Genomic DNA, 25,115 nt, shown 5'->3' on the forward strand with positions numbered 1-25,115 from the left:
GAAACCTAGAAACTCAAAACTTTGTTTCTTGTCGTTCGCTAAGCATCAAAAGTTAAGTAAATCAAGTTACTTTCGTTTGGAGATTGGTTTCTTTGTTATTTTTAAATGTGACAATTTTTTTAGATCCATTGTGTCGCTGCCAAAGGTACCATGCAACGCTAATCTACCACTTTACCCCAAATAGAATATAATCAAAGTATTATAATGCGTTCATCAATAAGTGATCAAATAAATAACTGGACTTTAAGAAAATTATAGTTTCATGAAATCGTGTTTTTAATAAAGATAATGGTTTTTGGTAAGATTAAAAAGTTTTAAATTGCCTTTTTTAAAATCTGTACTCAGTTAAAAAACGAAAGCAATATTAAAACAGGCAAGTTGCCACTTTTTATTTTGCCACTAGCAACATTGTTAATTGCTGACAGCCAGACAGCCAGCTTTCCGTCATTGTGATTGTTCAATAATTCGGGATCTAAAGAAGCAATTTACACTGTAAAAGTGTTTAGATGTTGTTTACTTTTGTATTAAATGTTTACAATTTGAAATAATTACTCTAGTGACCCATTAAGGGTTTGTTTGTGTAGTGATTTGATGGTGGAACTAGTACTATATGTCTTCCCGTTATGGATCAATTTACAGTCGAACAAAACGAAAGTGACTAGTTGTACGTGTTTTATTTGTGAATACTTGTGCTAGTTTTTTAGTGCTGCGTATGAAAAATGGCGCAGACGGTACGACGTGCCGTCGAAGGAAGATATCCTTCATGCTATCTACCAAATAGAATTAAAGAAAGAAGAAATAAAGCTAGGGCCTTGAGGTAAACATTTATAAATATTTACCTTCTATGTATGACATTTAACACATGTTGTAAATACTCTTACACATATTATTTTTAGTGCCATGTTTTTTTTAAAGTTTAATTAAGTAAAACCAGTTTAGCATAAGAAACATTTTAAAATACCATACACAACAATATAAAGATATATTATGTGAGAGAAACATGTGTAGCCAATTAAAAGTAATCAATATTATAAGAGCATAGGCGTTGATGGCACAGTTGTAAAGGGCTTGAATGGACCGGAACAAAATCTACTCATTCAGGTTCAATCCCTGAGATGTACCAATGTATTTTTAAATTTTAAAATTTCATATGTACATTTATCTGCTGTTCTTACGGTGAAGCAAAACCGTGAAGAATTTCAAAGATATGTGTGAAGTCAACCAACCGGTATGTGGCCAATGTTGACTATGGTCTAATCACCTCTTACTTGTGTAAGCTCCGAGCTCCTCAATGGGGATGTATTATGTAAGCTGATAATAATGAATATTATAAAACATGTTACATACAATGTTTATTATGACATCTTATCTAACAACAGTAGGGTTAGGACATTTTAATCTTATATTTCGAAATGTCTAAATCTTACAAAACAACAAAAAAATCCAAGCTGCAGAGACTAGCTAAGACTTTCTTGTTATTAGTTAATTTTGCAGCTAATTTGTGAAATTATTGGAAAAAAAAACTACTTTAATATAAATATATTGTAATGTTTATTGGACCATTAACAAAATATGCTGATAACAAATGATATAATTTACTAATCTCATCGTCCTTAGATGCCCTTAAAATTATCTCAAACTAGGTATTATATATACACTAGCTTTTACCCGCGACTCTGTCCGCGCGGAATAAAAATAGAAAACGGGGTAAAAATTATCCTATGTCCGTTTCCTGGTTCTAAGCTACTTGCCCACCAATTTTCAGTCAAATCGATTCAGCCGTTCTTGAGTTATAAATAGTGTAACTAACATGACTTTCTTTTATATATATATATAGATAACAGTAATTGTTTGTAACATAAAAGAGCGTCGGTAGCTCAGGGGTTAAGCACTTGACTTGCAATCTGCAGGTCCAGGGTTCGAATCCCGCCATGTACCAATGTGTTTTTCGATTTTCGATTTACATATGTATATTTATCCGACGTTCTTACGATGAAGGAAAACATCGTGATGCAACCTGCACATATCTGAGAAGAAATTCAATGATATGTGTGAAGTCAACCAACCCGCACTTGGCCAGCATGGTTGACTATGGCCTAGTCACCCCTAACTTGGGGTAGGCTCCGAGCCCCTCAGTGGGGACGTGTAGTGAGCTGATGATGTTGAATTGTTTGCGCCAATTCGCCGTTGTAATATGCGTCTACCACTATACGACGAGCAACAGCTTGATTTTAAGATTACCGTCTTAGAATTCAGATTTTGTTAATCCAAATTAATTTTTAACTGTGTCATTCTGTTCGCTGTTATCTATCAACTCGCATTATACGTCTCTTCCCTCTTTGGCAAAAATTTGTTTTATTCCGTAGTTTAAAATCACTAACTTCTATAGTAATTTTTCCTTCTATAGTAGTATTATGTTACAATAACCTTTTATGTAGGCCCTATAGTTTAGCCTACGGAAGCGATGAAAGCAAAAATGTCCCTAATTTTCACAACCCATTTTGAAGCTAAAGTAGTCTTCTAGTTCACTACCTTTCGATTACATTTTTTTTTTTTTCAAAATTGGAGCAAGAAGGATGGTATTCGCTGTAATACACATAAAAAATACAGTCAAATTGATAACCTCCTTCTTTTTGAAGTCGGCTAAAAAGTGAATAGGTTTGGTTCATCTCACTTTTTGTAGTACAAAGTTATGAAATATTTCAGGTTACAACAGCAGAGCAAGCCGGACAAGCCGGAGGACTTTGTTTGTTATTCGGACAGTGACAGTGAGGAGGAGACACCTGCGCAGCAGCATCGCATACTCTCCACATCATACAACTTTGTAGATTATGTGCGATCTAGAGAAATTCAGGCGCCTGAGGTAAGTTAACTAAAATAATCTTAGTTAAATAGGTGGCTCAGGGGTTAAGCAATTGTTTTGCAATCTGCAGGTCCTGGGTTCGAATCCCCCCATGTACCAATGTGTTTTTCGATTTACATATGTACATTTATCCGACGTTCTTACTGTGATGGAAAATATCGTGATACAACCAACATATATCTGAGGAGATATATAATATAAGTGTGAAATCAAGCGACCCGCACTGGGCCAGCGTGGCTATGTCCTAGTAACTCCTAACTTACTGTAGGCTCCGAGCCCCTTGGCGGGAACTGATGATGATCATGAATTTTAAAGACCAATAATAGATCAATTATCAGCATTTATTACTATTTATGTGATATTCCTCAGCCCCGGTCCGTGGACCCGTCGTATGCGACGCGACATATGCTGACACACGACATGTTCCGTGAGACGCCTGTCAGTCTGGGCAACATGAACAAAGTGTTCTGCTCACAGTGGCTCTCCGACAGGCAGGTTGTCTTCGGAACTAAATGTAATAAGGTACATTATACAATACTTATTTATTATAATATTTAAACTACGATATATGGATAATCTGCTTGAATATGGTACATCTCAGAAATTATTTAAACTAATCAGGTTGATAGTAATAATATTTACGTGATACATTATTATCTAGCTGTCGCCTAGGACTCTGTCCGAACGGAATTAAAAAACTTAATAAGTAGCCTATGTGTTCTTCCAGATTATGATTTACATCCCAACCAAGCCAAATTTCATCGAGATTCGTTGAGCCGTTCTTGAGATACCTTCAAACAAACATCCATCCATCGAAGCATTCGCATTTATAATATTAGTAAGATGTATTTGTCAGTTAATGGTTTACGATGTGCGGTCGCGGTCGTTGGATGCCATTCCCACGCTGCGGCCTCGCGCTCCCTGGCCCGGCGCTGAGCACCAGACAGGCATACATGCGCTGCAGATCAACCCCTCCAGGTACACATCACACCCACCACATACCACTTGTACTATTCATCAGATACCATATGTACTATTAGTTGAGTTCAGAAATAAACATTCTACCAAAGAGGTGGTATACTGGCCACCAAGACTTTTGCCTTTTTAGATTAAGAAAATTATAGACGAAAAAAATTTATAAGAAAAGGAAATCGCGCGGCAAGTCTTAACAACTTGATGTAGTCCTGAGTCCTGAGATTTACTTGGTTTTTTAATGTAAATTTGTAAATAGTTTAATATAGGTATTTAACAACGAAATAAAAGCATAAATTGAAAACAGCTATTTATCAAGTAAACGGTGTATTTTCTGAAAGATGAATAAATCGATTACTTGATAGTTAAATTTTTAAAGTTTACTTTTTCTAGTGATCGTAAACGTTTGTTGTGTGTACGTTTTGTATGATTAGCGTTGTTTAATTGCAGAACATTGCTGGCGACTGGTGCGCGGAACTCGTGTGAGCTCGCAATATACAGTCTGCCCACGTTAGACCCTGTCTGTGTGGGAGAGGCGCACAAAGACTGGGTACGTCGCATGTATACAGAGGACAGTAATTAATACATACTGACGTATAAATCTGACAAATTCGTGTAGTAACTAAAATGACTCTATTATTTAAGATTGTATATTTGTATGGTATTGTGAGAGTTTCGGAGGCGTAAGTTTTGTTTTCTTTAACCTACCCACCCTTTTCTTGTAAGAAAATTGGGGAAGGAGGGGATTCAAAAGCAGTAGAAATATATTCTTTTTGTGTGTTAGCTCGTCTGTCTGTATGTATATGGGCAGTGACTTCACTATTTAGGGGAATTTAGATGTGGTCGTTGATGTTTTGAGATGTATGTATGTGTGTGTAAGATCCTGGACGTGTGCTGGTTGGACGACGAGTTCGTGGTGAGCGGGTCTCGGGACTCGCGACTGGCTCTGTGGCGCGCACCCCCCGCCGCACCCCGCACCCCCCCGCACCACGACTACGTCGCACCCCTCGCCGTTAGGGAGTGCCGCGCGGGTGAGCACACACAGCTTCCTTACATCTCTATCACCAGATCTGATTATAGTCTTCTTTCCAGTCCCCATATTATAAGAATAGGATAGGAAGGGGAAGTGATTTCGACGGAGGAGATACATAGGAAGGGATAATATCTTTCTATGCGTCCGCTCCTCCGTCTACTAAATGTAGGCATTTGCATTTGCAGATGTCTATGGGCAGCGGTTACTGCTATTCTTTGAATCTTGATGGCCCCTTGCTTCGTTTGCCAACTTATGATATAAAAAAACATAAGGCGCTCAGTTCTAAACACTTGAGATTCTCCACTCGGATTGTTACTACATTATTACCGTTTTGATCTTATTTGAATGAGCATTACAGCCTAAACTTTGGATGGATCATCACTCAATACGAGTTTAAATTCGTATTCGAATATCCTTGTGAATGTGAAATAAATGTTATGGTACAAGGTCAAAAGATCCGCGCGCTGACATTCAACCAACGGTGGCGGGAGATCGCGGCGTTGACTCTCAACGGTTACATCCACGTGTTCAACGCGGAGACATTCCGGCAGACGCTCTCGCGCAAGCTGCCCTCCTGCCAGGACCTCGTCTGCCTCGCCACACAGGTATACCCTCAGGTCTACTGGTCACTTGGCACAATAAGAAATTTGCTGCAGAAGTTGGGTATGCTAAACATGATTACTAAGATGCTTTGGTTGTTTTATCTTCAGGAGAGCGGCATGTACGCAATCGGTTGCAAGTCTTACACGTTACTACTGGACTGTCGCACGCTGCAGTCCATCAAGAAGATCACCTCGCGGTACAACGGCTGCGGCATCCGCTCCGCCAGCTTCCGCGGAGACATGCTCACCATCGGCACCGGCCTCGGTAACACTTGCTAAACATATTTCTAATACTCTCGACAATTTGTAGAACATGTTTCTAATGCAAGATGCAAACACTTGTGGAACATGTTTATAATGCGTAATACGACACTTGTGGAACATGTTTCTAATGAGTGATACAACACTTATGAAACATGTTTCTAATGCTTGATACAACACTTGTGGAACATGTTTCTAATGCGTGATACAACACTTGTGGAACATGTTTTGTAATACATTATACAACACTTGTGGAACATGTTTCTAACTCTCTCTCTGAAATTTCCGGAACATGTTTTTAGTGCATAATACAACACTTGTGGAACATGTTTCTAAAGGTCGACCTTGTCAAAAATGTTTCCAACATTAACCTATTCAAAACATGTTTCAATATAATATTTTACAGGCCTGTTGATGTTCTACGACGTAAGAGCGGGAAAATATCTGGAGAGCAACATTCATTCTTCAAAAACGGTGACGCTCAAAGCTTCTAGAGGATATGTGGTAAGTTCTGTTAGTATATCTGCGACACCCAGATTCGTTAAGTGATTATTTAAGTAATCATTATCTCCTACGTTAAGTAGCTTTTTTACTACATTTCGCTGTATTTCGCCTTAGTTTCCTGATGAAGAGGCGGATGGGTACAATCAAGTGAAGTATGTTCCCGCTATATATACACACTGTTATGATGACAGCGGCACGAGGATCTTCACAGCTGGTGGTCCTCTACCAGCACCACTTATTGGCAACTACGCCGGTATCTGGCAGTGACCCTCGTTTGATACGGTGATGGGGCCTATCACGTCACTGTACTATGTCTTATGTCAGCGGTCAAAGGGTTAACTTTGATTTTGTGAGAAAAATTAACAAACTTCTTCCGAAATTGTTTTTAAAGGCTTGATTTATTATTCTAGTAGTTTTTTAGTGTTGTAGTAATATTGAAAATTCTTTATAATTTTGACTTTGGTGAAATCTAACACTTTGAATTCATACTTATTTAATTTGATTCATTATGAATTAAATGGACTTTATACTACAGCTTATATGCTTGTATTTAGTTTTTCTAAGTTTGTTAGCCACCAGATCTAAACAGACTATAATTTCAATCCAGACCCAATAAAATAATATCATTTTATATTAAAATTTCGCAAATTAACTGAAAAAAAGTATGGATTTTTCGGTTTATTAAAAACGTTGAATTGAAATTAAATACACAACCCACAGTTTGGTCTGAAAAGTAATAATTATCACTAGAATAATTCTCAATTTTTTATACCTTTTTATGGTAGACAAACAATATAAATTTCTTTCTAACTATTTATTATATAGGGACTTACGATACCTTATGTTTCATTTATATAGCTTTTAGACCCACGTACGCAACGTTTAACATGGACTTAGGTACAAGGCTTTTGAGCCTAAAGTTATCTATAATTTTTTATGAAAAAAGTGATAACATAAAAGCACAATTTATATCGGATTAATTTATAACAAATCTTTAATCTAACTGGGATTTGGATAATTTTTTAACTGTCAAAAAAAATTGTGATAGGTACTACTTGAAATTCAAAATGGCGGACGTTTGCCGCCATGTTCGTTAAGAAGCAACTTTGTACGACTTTTAATTCAACAAGTATAGCTTATTGACTTGTGCCTCTAAATACGATACCATATTACCTCATACGGCCGAAATATACACTTGCGGCCAGAATTATTGGAACACAAGAGCATTATGTGTAAGCAATATAATAAAATTTAAGGTTCGAGTAACCATTTTTATAATAAAACGGACATGCGACGTTAATATTGTTGGAATATAGACTTTGAGATTATTACATTAACAGGGGGTTCTATTTTATTGGCGGTTAATTTAGTTTAACTTATGTCCACCGGGTCAGATAACTTTGTCGGTCTGTATGTGCTTTGCGGCTAAAGCAACTGACAACTCGTTTCAATACCTTAATCAAATTTCCAAAACAAAGTCGATTCCATGCGTTAAATAGTTCGACAGGGAGCTAGTGACAGTCGGAAAATATGTGAACTAACAATGACATCTTGACAGCGTCATATTTTGACCAATGAGACGGCAACTGCAAGGTTAAATGTTGCCATTTTCATAATTTCTGAATTCCATAAAAATATATTATGATGTAGGTTAATTTGCTAAAATGTTTGAATTTAATTAGTAAGGAATTACTACGAGAACTTAGGTCACAAGTTGCAAATTTATCACATGGACGACTTTTGAAAGACGTTAGGAAATTTTTTTAACACTGGTAGCCCTTAGAACTTGAAACCCCCTGTCAATGTCAAAAAAACAGAAATACGATCCTTGTGGGACTAAGATTTTTAGGACAAACGCCCTTTGCGTTTAAAAAATACACAAATGTGACTTTAGTGTACATTATAGCATAGTATTGGTGACATTCATAAGAAATGAACTTTTTTTCAAAATGATGAAATTTTTTATTTATATATTTTTAATATATAGAAGTAAGATCAGACTAAAAATTTCAGTGTAGTGCATAGTTCGCTAGTTTGGCATATATTTGTTTTGTATAACATTTGCCGCAATAATATGCCTTCATATTAAATACAAAGTTTAAAGTTTTTATGATATAAATGGAGATAGAAGTGTGGTAAAAAATAGTAAATAAATTATATTAGTTTAAGAACATTAATAAATAAGTTTTTAGATAGAACAAAATACAATGTCAACAGTCTCAGAGTTTCGTGTAATTTATTATAAATAAAAAAATGAAGATAAATAATAAAAAAAAAATAACTCTGGTATTTGCTATTTTATTATAACCTATAAACCAAAATAAAACCTTTTAAGATTTAAAGTTTAAATTAAACCTTAAGTTGTTAATAAAACAAAATGTACATACAAAATACTTTATTTAAAAACAATTATAAATGCAAGCATTAAAGCCATTACATAGATGGCAGCAAATAAAATTAGCTTTGTAGCTTTCCATTCAAGGCTGCAGATTGGGTACCACCCAGCCCAATGGTAATGCAGACCCAGTAATACATACATACTTGTCCCACTCGCACCTAAAATACAATAAAATACCCTCAAATTAGTTTAACACTTCGGTCTACCAACAAATAAACCCAGATCAGATGTTTCCCATAAGGCGATTGGATCCATGGACCACAGAGAATAATTTATATTATTCTATGGATTCAATCAACCCAATGAGACATGTATCATGTTAGTTCTACTTTTGATATATGCCTGATTGAGTCAATGGAATAAAAAAAATCTCATTGAGCAGTAGATCGTTCTACATCCTACCAAAGTATATCAAAATGAAAACTTTATTACCCACTAACATAAGAGTCATGTTTTTATCATGGATTTTGTTTCATGAAAACAATATATCAATTTTATCCTGTAAATAAATAACCAATTTCAAAGAGTGAGGTGTGATTTATTATTTCTTGAGTGTGAGTCAAAGGTTAATTGGGCTTTTTTTAAATTCAATATGAATGTTATTTGAAATTAGCTTTTACCAGCGACTTCGTCCGCGCGGAATAAAATGCACACAAGATAAAAAAGTTCCTATATCCGTCTCCTAGTTCTAAGCTACCTCCCCATCAATTTTCAGCTAAATCAGTTCATCTTGAGTTATAAATAGTGTAACTAACACGACTTTCTTTTATATATATATAGATAGATGTAAAAAAAAACCATAAAAGTCTAAAAACTAACATACCTTTTAGAAACAAATTTATTAACATCTCCTTTAAAGTTGACTTGCGGCAGACAGTCACCAAAAAGGAGTTCTCTCCATTTTTTCAAATTCCCCAACACCTCATCTGCTTCAATAACATTTGCCTTGACATCGGAGCTGTCTTTCAATGTAGCGCGCAAATCAATCTCTTCCTTCTCATAAATTTCCAACTTTTTTGACCAGAGTTGCTTAAGTTTCTCTAAAAATGAATAAAATGTAGAGTATGTAAAAAATTAACTAGCAAGACTTACTCTACCACACAATTGTCCACTTACCAATGTTATTTTCGAATGCCACTGTCTCATGTTCTGGCGCAGTCTCTCCCCTGCCCCTAGCCGTGTTGACTCGGGCGCGGCGCAGTCTCAGCAATGCGTCCAGTTTCACAAGACATTTCTTCGCATCAGTTTTCTTACGGATCACCTCTTTCAACACACTATCTGCATGTAGTTTTGCTTCAGCTTCCTATGTAAAAAAAAATTTGGTATTTTTAAATTTAATATATCTAGACGTATAATTTAATTATCCGAGGTTCTTACGGTGAAGGAAAACATTGTGATGCAAACTGCATATATATCTAAGAAGAAATTCCATATGTGTGAAGTCGACCCGCACTTGGCCAGCGTGGTTGACTATGGCCTAGTCACTACTAACTTGGTGTTGACTACGAGTGCCTCAGTGAGGATGTATAGTGAGCTGATGATGAAGACACAGGAATTGGTTAATAATTACTGCTACAGAAAATTGACAAAAAAGGTCAGCATTGTCAGGGTTTTAACAGACTGAGAGTTTCATATAATTTAAAAGGATGCAATGAATTTGCTTCACTTCTTAAGGTAAATTTTCTCTTTTGATTATAAGGAGTTGTTGCAAATCAGGGATTCCCCCCTGTGAAGTGATTGATACTGGCCCCAAGGAGTCTTAAAGCATTGCTAATTCTCACTCTGTCATCTATTAAACTTCCTAAGTCAGAATCTATATATATAAAAGAAAGTCGTGTTAGTTACACTATTCATAACTCAAGATCGGTTGAACTGATTTAACTGAAAATTGGTGGGCAGGTAGCTTAGAACTAGGAGACGGACATAGGAACTTTTTTTATCTTGTGTGAATTTTTTTTTTCCTTGCGGACGGAGTCGCGGGTAAAAGCTAGTGAAAAATAATAATTAATTGATCTTAAAAGTAGGTAATTTGGCCATGGGGGAATCTGTGGTAAAAGTTCATTTTGGAAAAGGGGGCCACTTGTCCAAAATAGTTTGGGCATCCTTGTTGCAATTAATTCAAACTAAAATACCTGTTTAGATTTTTCAATATCATCTTGAATTTTCCTCAAATTCTCATCAATTTTTCTAGATGTTTCTTCCATTTGCTTCACTCTCTCTTTCTTTTCTCGACTCCTTTCCAATTTCACTCTCTTCATTCGTAATCTCTTTGATGCTCGTTTTGCTAGAAGCTTTCTAGCATTATCAAGATATTGATCATTGATTAAATCTAATATATCTTTTATATTTGCTTTCTTATCTTCTATTTCTTTCATATGAATATCCCAGTCACCATCAGACAAAGTATCAACATTTTCTTGTAAAAGTTTCTCTTTTTGTTTTATTTCATCTAGAGTACAAACTAGATTGGTTACTTTTTCATGTACAACAGATATGGAGTCAGTTTTGGAATTTTCAATATTAGGCTTTCTAATATACCGTTCAAAGGTCTTGACAAAGTCCTGGTCAGATGGTGGGGCAAATAGAGGTATGTATACAGGATTGGGTGGTGGTGGGACAGAGAAGAAAGGTGGAAGGGCAGGATAATTGCCGTGGAATGTAAAACTACTTTGAAAATCATTATAAAAATTAGGATTAGACATGATTTATAAATGATTAATATATAATAGAAATAAGAAATGTGTTATTATGCTGAGTCAGGCAGTTGGCTCTCAGCCTCTTTGAGCACTTGCTCTGCAGTTATATAATCTTCGTTGTCTTTCAAGTCTTGTTCAGTCTCTAATATTGACTTCAAATCTGCATGGGCTTTTAATAACCTGGAGAAATTTTAAAAAGTTAGGATAAACATAAAAATAATTGACAACATTGGTAGACGATTAACAGTGGTAGACACCAGCAACAACAACATCTGTTGCACAAATTGGCTGGCTCAACCGGTGAAATACCACGAAAACACAGAAGACAGACGTGAAGTGGAAGTAATTCCGCGTTTCGTCTGATGAGTGCGGCGCCACCATGTAATATAAAAAAAATTGACATTCGAATTTTTAGATTCCGCGCCAAAAACGCTTCACTGTCTGCAATTTCGTTAAAACTTAACAATAGCGAATCACAACGAATTTTCGTAAAAATGAATTTTTAATGATAGGAAATAAACTATTTTACACTGTTTAGACGTTTTTTCACAGGAACAACACATTTTATTTCGATAATACTTAGAAAAACAATACAATATTAAACAAAGAATGCCTAAAACTGTGAGTCATCAGTACATCAAATAACTGTTATAGTTGTTTAAAAAGAATCAAATTATTTATTTTATTAATTAGTAAGATTTCTAAGTACAACAAATCAGTTACCATACAAAAATTGTGATAATGTCGAAAAATTTTCCTACATAACCTATAAAACAGGTGCTAACAAAACTTTAATTTTTACAGTAAATACAATTGGAATCAACATTGTGGTAATTTTTATTGCAGTGTAATATTGAAAATATTACTTTTATATGTTAAATACCTTCTTTGGCAGTCAGGAACCATCATCAGCGATTCCTGAAGTACCTCTTCTTGCTTCCTAATATCGTGTTCGTCTTGGCCTTCGTCTTTTAATTTTTGTACCTTATTCTTTTGCTGTTCGGCCTCCTTTTCGTACAAACTTTTTTCTTTAGCTATACGCTTGACGACGCCAGTTTTAATTTTGATTTGTCTAATTCTTGGATCTGCCATTATTATAAAAACCGACCACCGATTCTGCAGTTCGCGCAGCGTTCACAATTTACTTTTGTTTTTCTTTTAATGACGTCTCTTTGACAGATGGTAAACAATAGTCAAAGTTGTCAGAGTGATTTGTTGTATTCAAGGTGTAAAATTGTAATTTTTATATTTGTGATAATTTGATATGTTTAAATGCAGAAAAATTAAAAATTATTTTCCGCGTAGAAAAAATGTATACTCAATTAACGTTGGATAGTTCGTTAGTCTTTGCTTGTTGACCTGAAGACAGAGCATTCGGAACACAAAAGTTAAGTGCGTTAAAAGGTGGTTAGATATCTTCCGGACGCATTTTTTTGGGATAAATTTAACACAATATTATTTTTGATTAATATGTTTTGGGTTTTTATTTGTTTTAAATAAATAAAATTACAATAATAAATATTTTACCAGTCGTTTTATTTAATTTTATTTTTATAGACATTAACAGGCGTGCTAGCGCTAGCTAGCGGAGCTATCATAATTTAGTTCTACTTATGAGCACCGAATATCTTTTTCATTTTATAACAATCGTTAAACTCAATCTCAGAGCCAAATATACGTTTATATTTTTTTTATTTTGTTATATATCGTAGTCTTGGGCGACAACAAATTTTGCATAAAAGCATTGTGTCTCAAAATAAATAATTAATAAAGCCGTTTGGAACATGAATTCAATCATCAAATAAGCTATTTAGCAAACCAAAGGATAATCCATCTTTTACCACAATAAAGAAATAATTTTAGTTCGAAAGTGAATTTGTAAGTTCTTTCGAATTCTTAAGTTTTTTCAAAACATTTTTTTTATTGAGACAGTAGATATCGCAGCAACAGATTTTATTTAATTAATGAATAGGTAGCTAAAAATAGTTTCGTAGTACATTGTTTTCAGAATTTTGCTAGTGTCCGATAAACTACTTCACGCATTATGAATGTGAATGGTTGGATAACGAGCACGGTACGTACTTAGAGTTGTTTTTTCAAAGATAACAACGTACATATTTTCGGGAATTGTGAAAATTCATACATACATCATGTTTTTTTTATTCCTTTTTAGCTTAATGTTCAAAAGGTTATATCGAAACAAAAAATAAAAGAACAAAGTAAAATGTTTTGGCACATAGTAGCCAAGTATCTACAATTTAAGGAACACAAGATTATAAATAGTTTAAAAAAAACAACACGGCAATGTCACTTATAAGAAATATAAATAACTAGCTCTCTCCCGCAACTCAGTCTGCACGGGGTCGAAAAAAAAATAAGCAACCTATGTGTTTTTCCAGACTATGTTCTACATTTATGCCAAATTTAATCAAGATCCGTTGAGCCATTCTGGAGATACTTTCTAACAAGCATCCATCCATCCTTGTATCCATCTAAACATTCGCATTTATAATATTAGTATGATATATTATATAATATCCCTCATGCATCAGCTAACTTCCCGTCAAACTGGCGTCAAAATCGGTGCAGCCATTTTGGAGATTATCTGGGACAAACGCGGACTTGCGTACAGACAGACGGACAGAATACGTCATGTATACTGTGGTGTATCACCTCTTTCATAATTAAGTTACTGGCCGGTAAGCCAGTGAGATTATAATCAATATTGTGTCAACATTATGTCATTAATAAATATAATGTAAATATAGACAACAATGCTTTTAACTTCTTTATGTATATTTAATATATACAAAATAAGATTTGTTTCCGATATTAATTATAGACACTCAAATTTTATTATATGTATAGATTATATATTATTAACTAGCTTTTACCCGCGACTCCGTCCGCGCGGAATGAAAAAAAATGCACACAAAAAAGTTCCTATGTCCGTATCCTAGTTCTAAGCTATCTCCCCATCAATTTTCAGCTAAATCAGTTCGACCAATCTTGAGTTATAAATAGTGTAACTAACACGACTTTCTTTTATATATATAGATTAGCAATTATTATCACAGAAAAATAATAAGTGAAAATTCCAACTTGATTTAGTAGTTTAATTTTTCTTATATAAATCAATGAGGTAATTTAAAACATCCTGTAGCTGATGTGCTAGATGTATCTGACATAATCCATACACTCGCACAGGATCGATGATAAGTGTTTGGTGATACGAGAATTAATAAATAGTCGCGTCTTATTCGATTGTCTGTGAGTGTACATCGCGCGACCGAGATGCAGTGGCTGTTATTCTTAGCAGGTAATAATATAACAGTTTAATACATTACAAAAACATTGTCTACAAAAAGACCGAATTATTTATTACGATGTTAAATTCACGGGATAATTTAGTGTAGACTTAAAGCATATATTTTAATAAACTTTTATTAACTTGACCTTACGTATTTATTAATATGCAATGACGTCTTAAATGTGCACATTACGAAGTTTACATTGAAAATAAAAACAAGCAAAACAAGATTGGTTTAAGTGACACATCTTGGCGATCTTCACCAGATGATTGAAGAAATAATTTCATCTCCAAATTGAAATTAATGTCTTCTAGTTTAGATAAAAATAAACATTTATTAAAGAGGTTACAATGTTTTTTTATAACTATAATGTAAATAATAAATTCGCTAATGTAAATTCGTCCTTAAGTAAAGAAAGAAGTAACTGTTTCATACAACTTTGTTGTTTTATTTGTCCAGGGGCAACCCTGGCACTGGCCGCCCCCCAGAAGGACCACACCCGGGGTATATCAATAACTCAGGATGAGAAGGGTGGCTACTCATTTACTGTCACTCGTGGTAAGTTCCACTAAATAGCCAGAATACACGTTATTTTTGGCTCACATTTTACAACATTTTTATTAATTAAAAGTTTAAAATTACATTCCTGAGATTTGTGTTTCGTTTTTTCGTCAGTTTACAAATTGGCGACGTGATACGTCAAATCGTAAATGGTCCTACCAGTTAATTTTATTAAAAATTTACACCAGTTCGTAAGTTAAAAATTGTAAATTTTAACAAATTGACAGCGAGATGTGTTTCGTTCATAAACAGCCAATGGTGAGCAAAAGTTAGGTCAGCTGGGTCGCAGGAGCTCAGCGGAGGACAACGACGTGACCTTCGAAATGACCACCTCATACGATGAGGAGAACGGCGGCACGCGCGTTTCCGTGCGCTGGGACGGCCCCCCCGACAGGGTCTTTGAAGATTGCTTTGACTTCGGTTAGTACTTACATTATAAGACCATCTGGAACTTTATTGGATTCTTATAAAATAACAGAAAATAGTAGTTATGACAGAGGAGGGAACGCGTAAGAAAGGGAACAATCCTCATTTTATGCGTCCATTCTTTTCGTTTAAACGGATCTGCAAATGCGCTTAGGGCGCTCTGGTGTCCAAAGATAGGGTATCTTAGGGGGCGCCCCCCTTTATATCCGAATCTGGCGCCTGTGGCGGCCTCATAAACCCAACGCCTTATGCAGTTGTCCAATCTTGTCTTATCCTAACGCCACTACCGACTTCAATATTTTGGCAAATTTAGGAGATTGCTTGTCACCGTTTAGTTACAAAAAATATGCACGATCACAAGAGACATATTATTTAACTAAAATTATGTTTTAAAAATATATAACGTTATATAATATCAACAAATTGAACAAGTATGCAATTGCATTTCATTGTTATTTTTAAGTAAGAGGGAAAAATAATATTAGTTAACAAGATTTACATTTAACCACTTCAACCCTTATACTTATATCTTGTAAAAGGAAGCGGACAAAATAGTTCTTGCTACTCGTACATATGCTCGGACGTAAACACGTGCAAGCAAATTATTTAAATCCATTATATAATACTTCCTCAATCGAACCTGTCGGTCATGCATTTTATCTTATCACGATTGGGGGTGTTGGGTGTTGTTTGTGTCAGTTTATAATCTTAAAGTTACCTAACTTCCTTAGCTCTTGTGGTGTTAATGTTGCTAACTCTTAACTTCTCAAATATGACAGACATAATCTTATCTTAAACTTCTCAGCTTCCATTTAGGTAAAAAAAATACCGAAAACCGATGTTATCACTTTATTGAAATGGTAAAAACTGTACTAAATGGAAAATGAAGAATGACATAAATTTTTATTATATCAGTACAAAAACTGGAAAATTACGTAAGCTTTTAATATACCTAGTTAGTCTAAGTTAAGTCTAAAATTTTGATTTAAACAACAGGAGACCTACAATGGTACGGTGGTCCGGAACAAAAAGACCAGCAATGGCCGATTCAGAAATCAAAAATCGAGAAATACTCGATCATATCAAAGGAGGCCGATAACGCGGCTATTTCGGAGAGATACTGGTTGAACTCTGAAGGGCTGTATATCTACGTACATCCAGAGGTGCCTCTTTTCGTCGACCACCACAAAATCCTAGAAAACCATATTTGCTTCGTCGCCGAGGTCGCCGACCCCTACTCCACTAAGAGAACCCACAATGTCCTCAAATACGATATCTGGCAGTTCGATGACCCCAAAACCGCACATATGCACGCCGTCAAGACTTACCTAGGCAAACCATCTGGGATACCAGATTACAGAATGATCCAGTACCCAGTGTGGTCGACTTGGGCACGTTACTCCCGTGAAATCGACCAGAACAGTCTCTGGGAGTTCGCCAATGAGATTGCCAACACTGGATTCCCCAACGCCCAGTTCGAGATCGATGATCTATGGGAGATCTGCTACGGTTCGCTCACCGTCGACGAAAGAAAGCTGCCGGAATTCAAGAAGTTGATACAGGACATTAAAGGTCTCGGGTTCAGAGTCACTATTTGGGTGCATCCATTTATTAACAAAGACTGCGAACCCTGGTATAGTGAAGCTTTAGGCAAAGGGTTAGTAAAATTCTATTATTCTTCATATTTTCGCAGTTACTATCAACAGTGGTAGAGCTCACTTTGTTGTAGCTGTTTAACGACATCATAGAATACGGTTCTTTCAATAAACTAAAGTACAAGATTCTTGGATTTGCGGAAACTATAACTATCTTATTACTATCTACTAAAACGATGAACTATTTCTTTATGTTACTAGATTTCTAGTCCTCAATGAAAACGGCAGCCCCGACTCGACGTGGTGGAACAACAACGGCTCAGTGCCCGGCTACATCGACTTCACCAACCCCGACGCCGCCGAATGGTATTCCTCCAGGATCAAGAACCTTATCGAGACATATGACATTGACAGTCTCAAGTTTGACGCCGGAGAGTCCAGCTGGTCTCCTCAGGTAACTATTTAGATCAGTAAAGTTTACAAGGGTTTTTCATGAAACAGAACAAAGAAGTATAAGACCGGACAGAAGATTTATTTAAATCAAAAAGATAAATCAAATAAGTAGTTTGTAGATTTTTGTGGTTTGAAATAAGTTTCTTTTTTTTTCAAGATTCCAGTGCAGAACGGCGACATCGACCTGCATCCGGGACACATTGTGCGTGACTACGTCAGGACCGTTGCTGAGTTCGGGCCTATGATTGAGATCCGCGCTGGAATGCGGTAAATCACAGAATTTCACAGTCAAATTTTGAAAATAATGACAACTATCTCTTAGTAGAAGAAGCAGAAAATGCTTATGTCCTTTGACCTTTAATGCAGGACTCAAGATCTGCCAGTATTCGTGCGCATGGTGGACAAGGACACTCTATGGGGCTTCGACAACGGGCTGGCGACGCTGGTAACGACGCTGCTCACCATGAACCTGAACGGCTACCCGCTGGTGCTGCCTGACATGATCGGCGGCAACGGGTACAACGAGAAACCCAGCAAAGAGCTCTTCATACGTTGGCTTCAGGCTAATGTCTTCATGCCCACGCTGCAGTACTCCTTTGTGCCATGGGACCATGATAATGAGGTATGTGAGTAATATATCTTGAAAAACAGAACACTGTTCTTACTTAGATAAGGAATTAATTAAAATATCCTCCAATTTAGCCTCCTGGCTCTGCGGGCTATATAGAACAATAAAGACTATAAATTGCTACCATTGCAAAAAGTGATCTTAAGATTGGCAGAAGCTGAAGAGAACTAACTAGCAACTTTCTCCTACAAAGTACGTGATTTAATTCGTGAATGTGTGTTGTATCCAGACGGTGGAGATCTGCCGCCGCTACACGCAGCTGCACGCGGACTTCGCGGATGAGATCGCGGCTGTCATGGAAGAGGCGGTGGCGAGCGGCGCGCCTGTCAACCCGCCAATCTGGTGGCTCGACCCCACTGACCAGGATGCACTTGCTGTATGGGATGGTACGCCCGCGAACTATCATAGTATACGGCAATAGGAAGTTACAGAAGATAAACCTCACTTGATGTTAACGATACCTACGATAATGAAAATTACAGTTTTATCAGTCTTTTTCTAATAAAATATTATAAAAACATGAAAGAAATTTATAAGTATATAAGGCAAAAATTTACGAGAATTTTGTAGAAAAATTTGCCTCTCCTTTACTTAATTACTCCTGTTTGTTATGTGTGAACAAGTGACTTGTAGACAGATTATCTTGAGACTTCTTGAGTCTACTGCTGGTATGATGTGACGTGTTTTACACAGAGTTCCTACTGGGCGAGCGCGTGCTGGCCGCGCCAGTGCTGACGGAGGGCGCGGTCTCTCGGGACATCTACCTACCGCGGGGCAACTGGCGCGCGCCTGACGGCACTCTGCACACCGGCCCCGTCTGGCTGCGCGACTACCCCGCACCCCTCGATACCCTTCCCTACTTCCTACTCGAGAAGTGATATCCATACTCAACCCTAACATAATTTCTACTCCAAATGTGATAATACCCTTTCACCATACTGAAATACTTCCTGCTCAAAAAGAATTATCCATTATCCACATTGTAGGATTCCTTGCTCAAGAAGTAAATCTGTTTCATACATTGCTCAATTCTAGAGAAAATATCAATTCCCATACCTTTAAGAATTTCTTGCTCTGAAAATGATATCCATTTCCCGAATCCTTCCCATATTCTGTGTTACTTTTTAATCGAGAAGTAATATTTACACGTATCAATGATGTAAAATCAATAAATAAATTAATTTTTAATATTATTTTTACGGTGTTTTATTACAATCCTAAGATTGGTGTCTGTTAGACATTTAAGTTGAATGGTTTTTATTGTATAAGAGAACACACAGTGAAAAGTTTATGATTTTTTTATTATTTAGGGTTAAATTAATGAAACAAAAATAGTTTCAAAAGTCCTCAAGTACATATTAAAATAAAATGAAAATCCACGATAAAGAATTTAGTATAGAATCGAACTCCAACCATCAGATTGTACAGTGGGCGGTTACACGCAGATCTATCAAGACTTGAATTTTACATTTTAAAAAGTGTTAAGTTTAAAAAGTATAATTACTTATCGTTGGTTACCAAAACCAAAACAACTGTTTAAAACATATCGTTATCCCCCTCATTACCTATAACTATAACAAATCAGAGATAACATTATTTTTATTGAAGGATATTGGTCTTGGAAACCAACGATTAGTAGTATAACTTAACTAACTGCCTATTTACAAACTAAAATTCATTTCACTTATTGTCATAGTAACCTTTAGTGTCTGTTACCGAGGGTTTCCGAGACCTTAATCTCCGTTTAAAACATAATATTGTTATCTCTATTTTGTAAAAGGTAATGACAGGGATGACAATATGTTTTATACAGAGATTATGGTCTCAAAAACCCACTGGTAGTGTAAATTTTTCATACTAACCTACACTATAGGGGATTTCGCGACTGCAACAATAAAGCTTAAATGTTTTTATGCCAGCACGTAACTATGCTTAAGAAGAATAAAACCTTATAAAAACCACACAGACTAAGGCTCTGATAAATGAGATAGCTCCATCTGTTGACTGCTTTATATAACAAAAAAATTGACAAAATAAACTCTGATGATGATGTAATCCCGGCCGATATCGGCCACGGCGACTGTCTTCAAATCCGGTTTTTCTAAATAAACTCTAATGTTACATATGTAACACCTTATTATTTTAGAATACTCGTTGAGAAAAGTAAAAAATGTATGCAATGACGAATGAGGTTTCTTAATCATCTCTTTTTTAATTTTTGTTATATGCGCTAGGATTGCAGATTTTTTTCCCAAATTTTATCGTTATTAATCTTAAAACATACTGTAATATTCAATTCAATATAGATAACTACAACGATATAGAAACAACTATCGGTGTTTCACAAAATAGACAAAAGAAAAATCGAGATGAATCGTAACAAATACAAGTGGCAGAGTTTTGAGAGCGATCGATAAGATGCGGATAAGATTGTGGCATTGCGGAGACATATGACACTATCTCACAGTCACCAGCCAACGACCATGGCGGCTTTAGGAATATTACTTGGTAAGTTTACATTAATAATACTAAAGTATGTAAGGGCCCTTGCTTTCAAAAGAATTCCTCTATGTCTAAGTCCTCTATATCTTGGCGGCTCTACTCGCGAGTCGCTGCGCAGAACACTATTTTAGGTGTAGCGGTGCGCATGCGAGGGGACGGCACTGTCCAACGAGTCGATGACTTTGGGTAGCCAAGGTATTTGAAAAGACTAATACGAGTAAATCTTAAGCATTTGAAATAAAGCTTTCATCACTATTTTCAAGAGTATTTTACTAAAAATGTTTCTCTCTGTCTACAATACTATTTCTCTTGTATGGAGGTCTGGCGACGTTGAGCGCCCGCGCATTTGCGGTGGCGCTGCCATCGCGGGTTGATGACGTCACGCTGTCCCTAGAGCCCCAGATCACAGGCGGCTTCCAGCTCAGTCTCGACAAAGGTACATAGACTTTCCAATAATACAAGCGCGTTTGACAGTAGAACACTTGTTGATCGCATCAATTTGATCTACTATAAGAATTACTTCATGAGAGACTCTTCTGGGGTTCAATTAATTTCGTCAAATAGAGCCATTACTGAAACATAAATTATGTGGAATTAAAAAAGATTTCAAATCATTCCATCGCTTCTATTTCGTCATTAACGAGAGTTCTTTTACAATAGTTCGTAACTCGTTCAAACACTTAGCATTGATCCATGATGGATTTGTTCATTTGTCGCCCTCTACTTTACCAAGGAACCTTAAAGCAACTACTAATAAAATTAATTTCGTCAGATAATGAGCGCACAGTGTACGGCCACATCGGGCGAACGCTGGTCTCCACATACACCGCCGAGGAGGTGGAAGGCGGCATGGAGATACACATCGGAAGTGTTAATCTGACTGTTCACACACTCTATGATGATGCTTCTGACGCTAGAGGCATCAAGATCAAGTGGAACTCACTCACACCGCTCCGACTGGAGGACTGCTTTGATTTTGGTAATATACTAATTGAAATGGAACTAACAGTTAACTTTGCTAACAAACGTTCTTTCTATTCATGCAATATTTTTAGGCACAAAGCACTGGTACGGCGGACCAACGCAAGTCGAACAACTGTACCCGATAGAGAACGCTAAGCAAGTGTACACACCTTACTTCTCAAAAGAGTACGACAATGGCGCCATCGCCGAGAGATACTGGCTCAACTCCGCCGGCGAGTACATTTATGTGCACCCACAAGTACCACTGTTCATCGACTACAACAACATCGTCCCCAACCATATTTGCTTCGGAGCACAAATCTCTGAACCCTACTCTTCAAGAAGAAACCACGTTGAACTAAGTTATGACCTCTGGTTTCTTCCCAACGTCAAAGAAGCCCACAAACATGCGATAGTTAATTATTTAGGCAAACCATCAGGACTACCTGATTACAGAATGGTTCAGCATCCGGTTTGGTCTACGTGGGCGCAGTATTCCAGAGACGTAGACCAAGAGAAGGTTCTAGAGTTTGCTAAACAGATTAGAGGGTATGGATTCAGTGATTCCCAATTGGAGATCGATGATCTATGGGAGACGTGCTACGGAACCATGGAAGTGGATCAGTGGAAGTTCCCCAACATGACGGGTCTGGTGCGGGAACTGAAAGCGATGGGCTTCCGTGTCACCATCTGGTTGCATCCCTTCATCAATAATAACTGCGAGCCCATTTACACTGAGGCTTTGAACAACGGGTAAGTCCATAAGGAATAAATGACCTATGTAGATATACGACTGAACTTATTTATTCATTCAAACAAGATCAGATTTACTCACTGAGTGATGATTAGAACAGAACTAAAATTTTAATTAACATTCGATTTAGTTATAATTTTACAAAATATTATCGTTCTCGTCCCAACTCTTCAACTGTTTCTAATATCTCATGCTTCTTCAACTGTTGCTCATTTGCCTTTCCAGTTACCTGGTGTTGGACGAGGCAGGCAAACCGGCAACGTCATGGTGGAACAACAACGGCTCGGTTCCCGGCTACATCGACTTCACCAAACCCGAGGCCGCCGAGTGGTGGTACCAACGTGTCAGGAATCTGCTTGATACTTATGACATCGAGAGCGTCAAATTTGACGGAGGCGCGCCGCCACAGGTTAGTAAATTAACTAGACGTCTGCTGAGCTAACTGTACCAAGTGAAAAAAAGTGTTTGATGAAAATTGCAATAAGTGTTAAAAATGCGTATGTTCTCTTTTCTTTCATGTACCTAAAACTATACAGGACATTTTTGTTCATTGATATTTTTATCATTCAGATAGCGGTGGAGAACGGTGACATAAATCTACAGCCTCATAACATGGTAGAAGCTTACGTCCGCTTCGCCGCGCGCTTCGGAGGCATGGTCGAGGTCAGAGCTGGCTTCAGGTATCTATGCACATTCTGACTAGGTGATGTAGACCAATACTACTACTAGACCAGCTGAGTAATAATGTTGTTCCTCACATTTTGATTAGAGTAATGACCAAGCAGAAGACAGTGATAGGATTGGATCTATGTATGTATTACTGTAGAATACTATACAAATACTTCAATTCCAGTTTCTGACAATTAGCAAGAACTTTACCCACGATTTCTTTAAATGATTTCAAATAGCAATCTTTTGTTTATCAATAAAACGACGAGCACGCGAAGATGTATGTATGCGAAAAGGATAAGAGAAGAGTACATATGGAATCGGGACTGTATTTAATGGAAATTTGTAATCTCTATCTACTTACGAGGTTAAGGACATGAGTTATGTGGTATTTATTATAAGTTTCATACCTTAATATTGTTAATTCATTCAGAACGCAAGACCTGCCGATCTTCGTGCGTATGTGCGACCGTGACTCTATCTGGGGTTTGAACAACGGTTTATCTACAATCGTGACGACAACACTCCAAATGAACTTAGCCGGATACGTGCTGGTGTTACCGGACATGATCGGCGGCAACGGGTTCAATCTAGAACACGAGCAGGCGGACATTCCCACCAAGGAGCTGTTCATCCGCTGGGTGCAGGCCACCACCTTCCTGCCAGCTATGCAGTACTCTTACGCGCCGTGGAACTTTGATAATGAAGTAATTACACAATTTTTACATTACAAATATTTGTACGAATTTGTTTATACCGCGTAAATTAAAAACGAATAAACAGGTCCGAATGAGTGACAGAGATAAATTACAATCTGAAATGATACATAGACTGGGATTTTTTACGCCAAAAAAGTCGCGAAAATAAGCATGGGCTGTCTTATATAATGTGGATTATAAGTAGAAATACTGTTTTATCTCTGTCAGACGGTGGAGATAAGCAAGAAGTACACAGAACTGCACGCGGAGTACGCTGATGAGATCTACGCGGCGATGCAGCGGGCGGTGGAATCCGGATGGCCGGTCAACGCACCGCTCTGGTGGATAGACCCCACTGATGAAGAGACGTTTAGCATCTGGGACGGTATTATAATCATCATCATCAGCTAAGAGGCTTAGAGTGTATCCTAAGTTAGGGGTGACTAGGCAGTAATCAACCACGCTGGCACAGTGCGGTTTGACTTCACACATATCTTTGAAGAACGTCGGACGTACATTCTCCTAAATAATCGAATCATTAAATAAAAATTATTGACAACTAAAAAAATTATGTAAAAAGAGTTAATTCATTAACTAAGAATATCTTGGCATATTTTTAACAACATATTTTTAAATATTTCAATTTAAAATATTTTTCATATAGATTTTTAGTTGAAATCAACGGATATTTAAAATGATCGTGTTATTCCAGAATACCTGCTAGGTGAGAATATTTTAGTTGCCCCCGTGCTGGAGGAGGGTGCGATCTCCCGCGACGTGTACCTCCCGGCGGGCGTGTGGTGGGAGGAGGGAGACAGGGAACGGGAGGTTGTCGGCCCCACCTGGATCAAGGACTTCCCCGCTCCATTGGACGTGTTGCCATACTTCGTCCGAGCTAAAGAGCTCGAGCCGTCATCCGCGGTGTCACCCGGGGTTGCCATGTTTTTGGTTGTTTTTGGTGTTGTAGCTAACTTTTTATTATAAATAGTTTAAAATATTGTTCAAAAGTTTTATGTAAAATATAAAAAAATAATTATTTAATTACTTGAACAATATGTAATTCTTTTCCTATTGTAACTGTTACTTTTACGAATATTTAATAAAAGTTGTTCTGGAAAAATTATTTTTGTTATATTTAAAAAAAAAATATATTTCCCTTGGATTGTGAGATATATAATATATTATATAAAAATCATTCAATAAATTATCTGAATGTTTACGCAAAA

The 25,115-nt window shown here is 36.8% G+C and overlaps 5 protein-coding genes across 5 annotated transcripts; 3 read left to right on the forward strand and 2 right to left on the reverse strand.

The window, feature by feature from the left end:
• Nucleotides 1–430: 430 nt before the first annotated feature.
• Nucleotides 431–6,737, forward strand: LOC106707487 (DDB1- and CUL4-associated factor 12 homolog). The gene is made up of 10 exons (XM_045682821.1): nt 431–817; nt 2,707–2,863; nt 3,233–3,385; nt 3,720–3,841; nt 4,286–4,385; nt 4,716–4,866; nt 5,316–5,473; nt 5,579–5,735; nt 6,138–6,235; nt 6,350–6,737. Exons 1-10 carry the CDS (start codon nt 720–722, stop codon nt 6,500–6,502), a joined length of 1,347 nt encoding a protein of 448 aa, XP_045538777.1. The 5' UTR covers nt 431–719; the 3' UTR covers nt 6,503–6,737.
• A 1,915-nt stretch (nt 6,738–8,652) lies between these two features.
• LOC106707360 (programmed cell death protein 7) lies at nt 8,653–11,419 on the reverse strand. Its single transcript, XM_014505949.2, has 4 exons — nt 10,766–11,419; nt 9,750–9,936; nt 9,457–9,673; nt 8,653–8,791 (listed from the first exon to the last, which is right to left on the reverse strand). Exons 1-4 carry the CDS (start codon nt 11,333–11,335, stop codon nt 8,713–8,715), a joined length of 1,053 nt encoding a protein of 350 aa, XP_014361435.2. The 5' UTR covers nt 11,336–11,419; the 3' UTR covers nt 8,653–8,712.
• Nucleotides 11,322–12,516, reverse strand: LOC106707478 (tubulin-specific chaperone A). Its single transcript, XM_045682824.1, has 2 exons — nt 12,213–12,516; nt 11,322–11,509 (listed from the first exon to the last, which is right to left on the reverse strand). The coding sequence occupies exons 1-2, from the start codon at nt 12,419–12,421 to the stop codon at nt 11,380–11,382; spliced, it is 339 nt and encodes a 112-aa protein (XP_045538780.1). The 5' UTR covers nt 12,422–12,516; the 3' UTR covers nt 11,322–11,379.
• A 2,041-nt stretch (nt 12,517–14,557) lies between these two features.
• Nucleotides 14,558–19,219, forward strand: LOC106707386 (myogenesis-regulating glycosidase). The gene is made up of 9 exons (XM_045682787.1): nt 14,558–14,648; nt 15,100–15,198; nt 15,454–15,621; nt 16,624–17,284; nt 17,484–17,676; nt 17,833–17,942; nt 18,042–18,297; nt 18,533–18,689; nt 18,997–19,219. Exons 1-9 carry the CDS (start codon nt 14,624–14,626, stop codon nt 19,179–19,181), a joined length of 1,854 nt encoding a protein of 617 aa, XP_045538743.1. The 5' UTR covers nt 14,558–14,623; the 3' UTR covers nt 19,182–19,219.
• Nucleotides 19,220–20,714: 1,495 nt separating this feature from the next.
• Nucleotides 20,715–24,902, forward strand: LOC106707489 (myogenesis-regulating glycosidase). Its single transcript, XM_045682804.1, has 9 exons — nt 20,715–20,811; nt 21,125–21,241; nt 21,578–21,784; nt 21,861–22,521; nt 22,748–22,931; nt 23,093–23,202; nt 23,625–23,898; nt 24,118–24,274; nt 24,602–24,902. The coding sequence occupies exons 1-9, from the start codon at nt 20,754–20,756 to the stop codon at nt 24,871–24,873; spliced, it is 2,040 nt and encodes a 679-aa protein (XP_045538760.1). The 5' UTR covers nt 20,715–20,753; the 3' UTR covers nt 24,874–24,902.
• The last annotated feature ends 213 nt before the right edge of the window (nt 24,903–25,115 follow it).

Source organism: Papilio machaon, chromosome 20 (assembly GCF_912999745.1).
Source record: "Papilio machaon chromosome 20, ilPapMach1.1, whole genome shotgun sequence".
NCBI lineage: Eukaryota > Metazoa > Arthropoda > Insecta > Lepidoptera > Papilionidae > Papilio > Papilio machaon.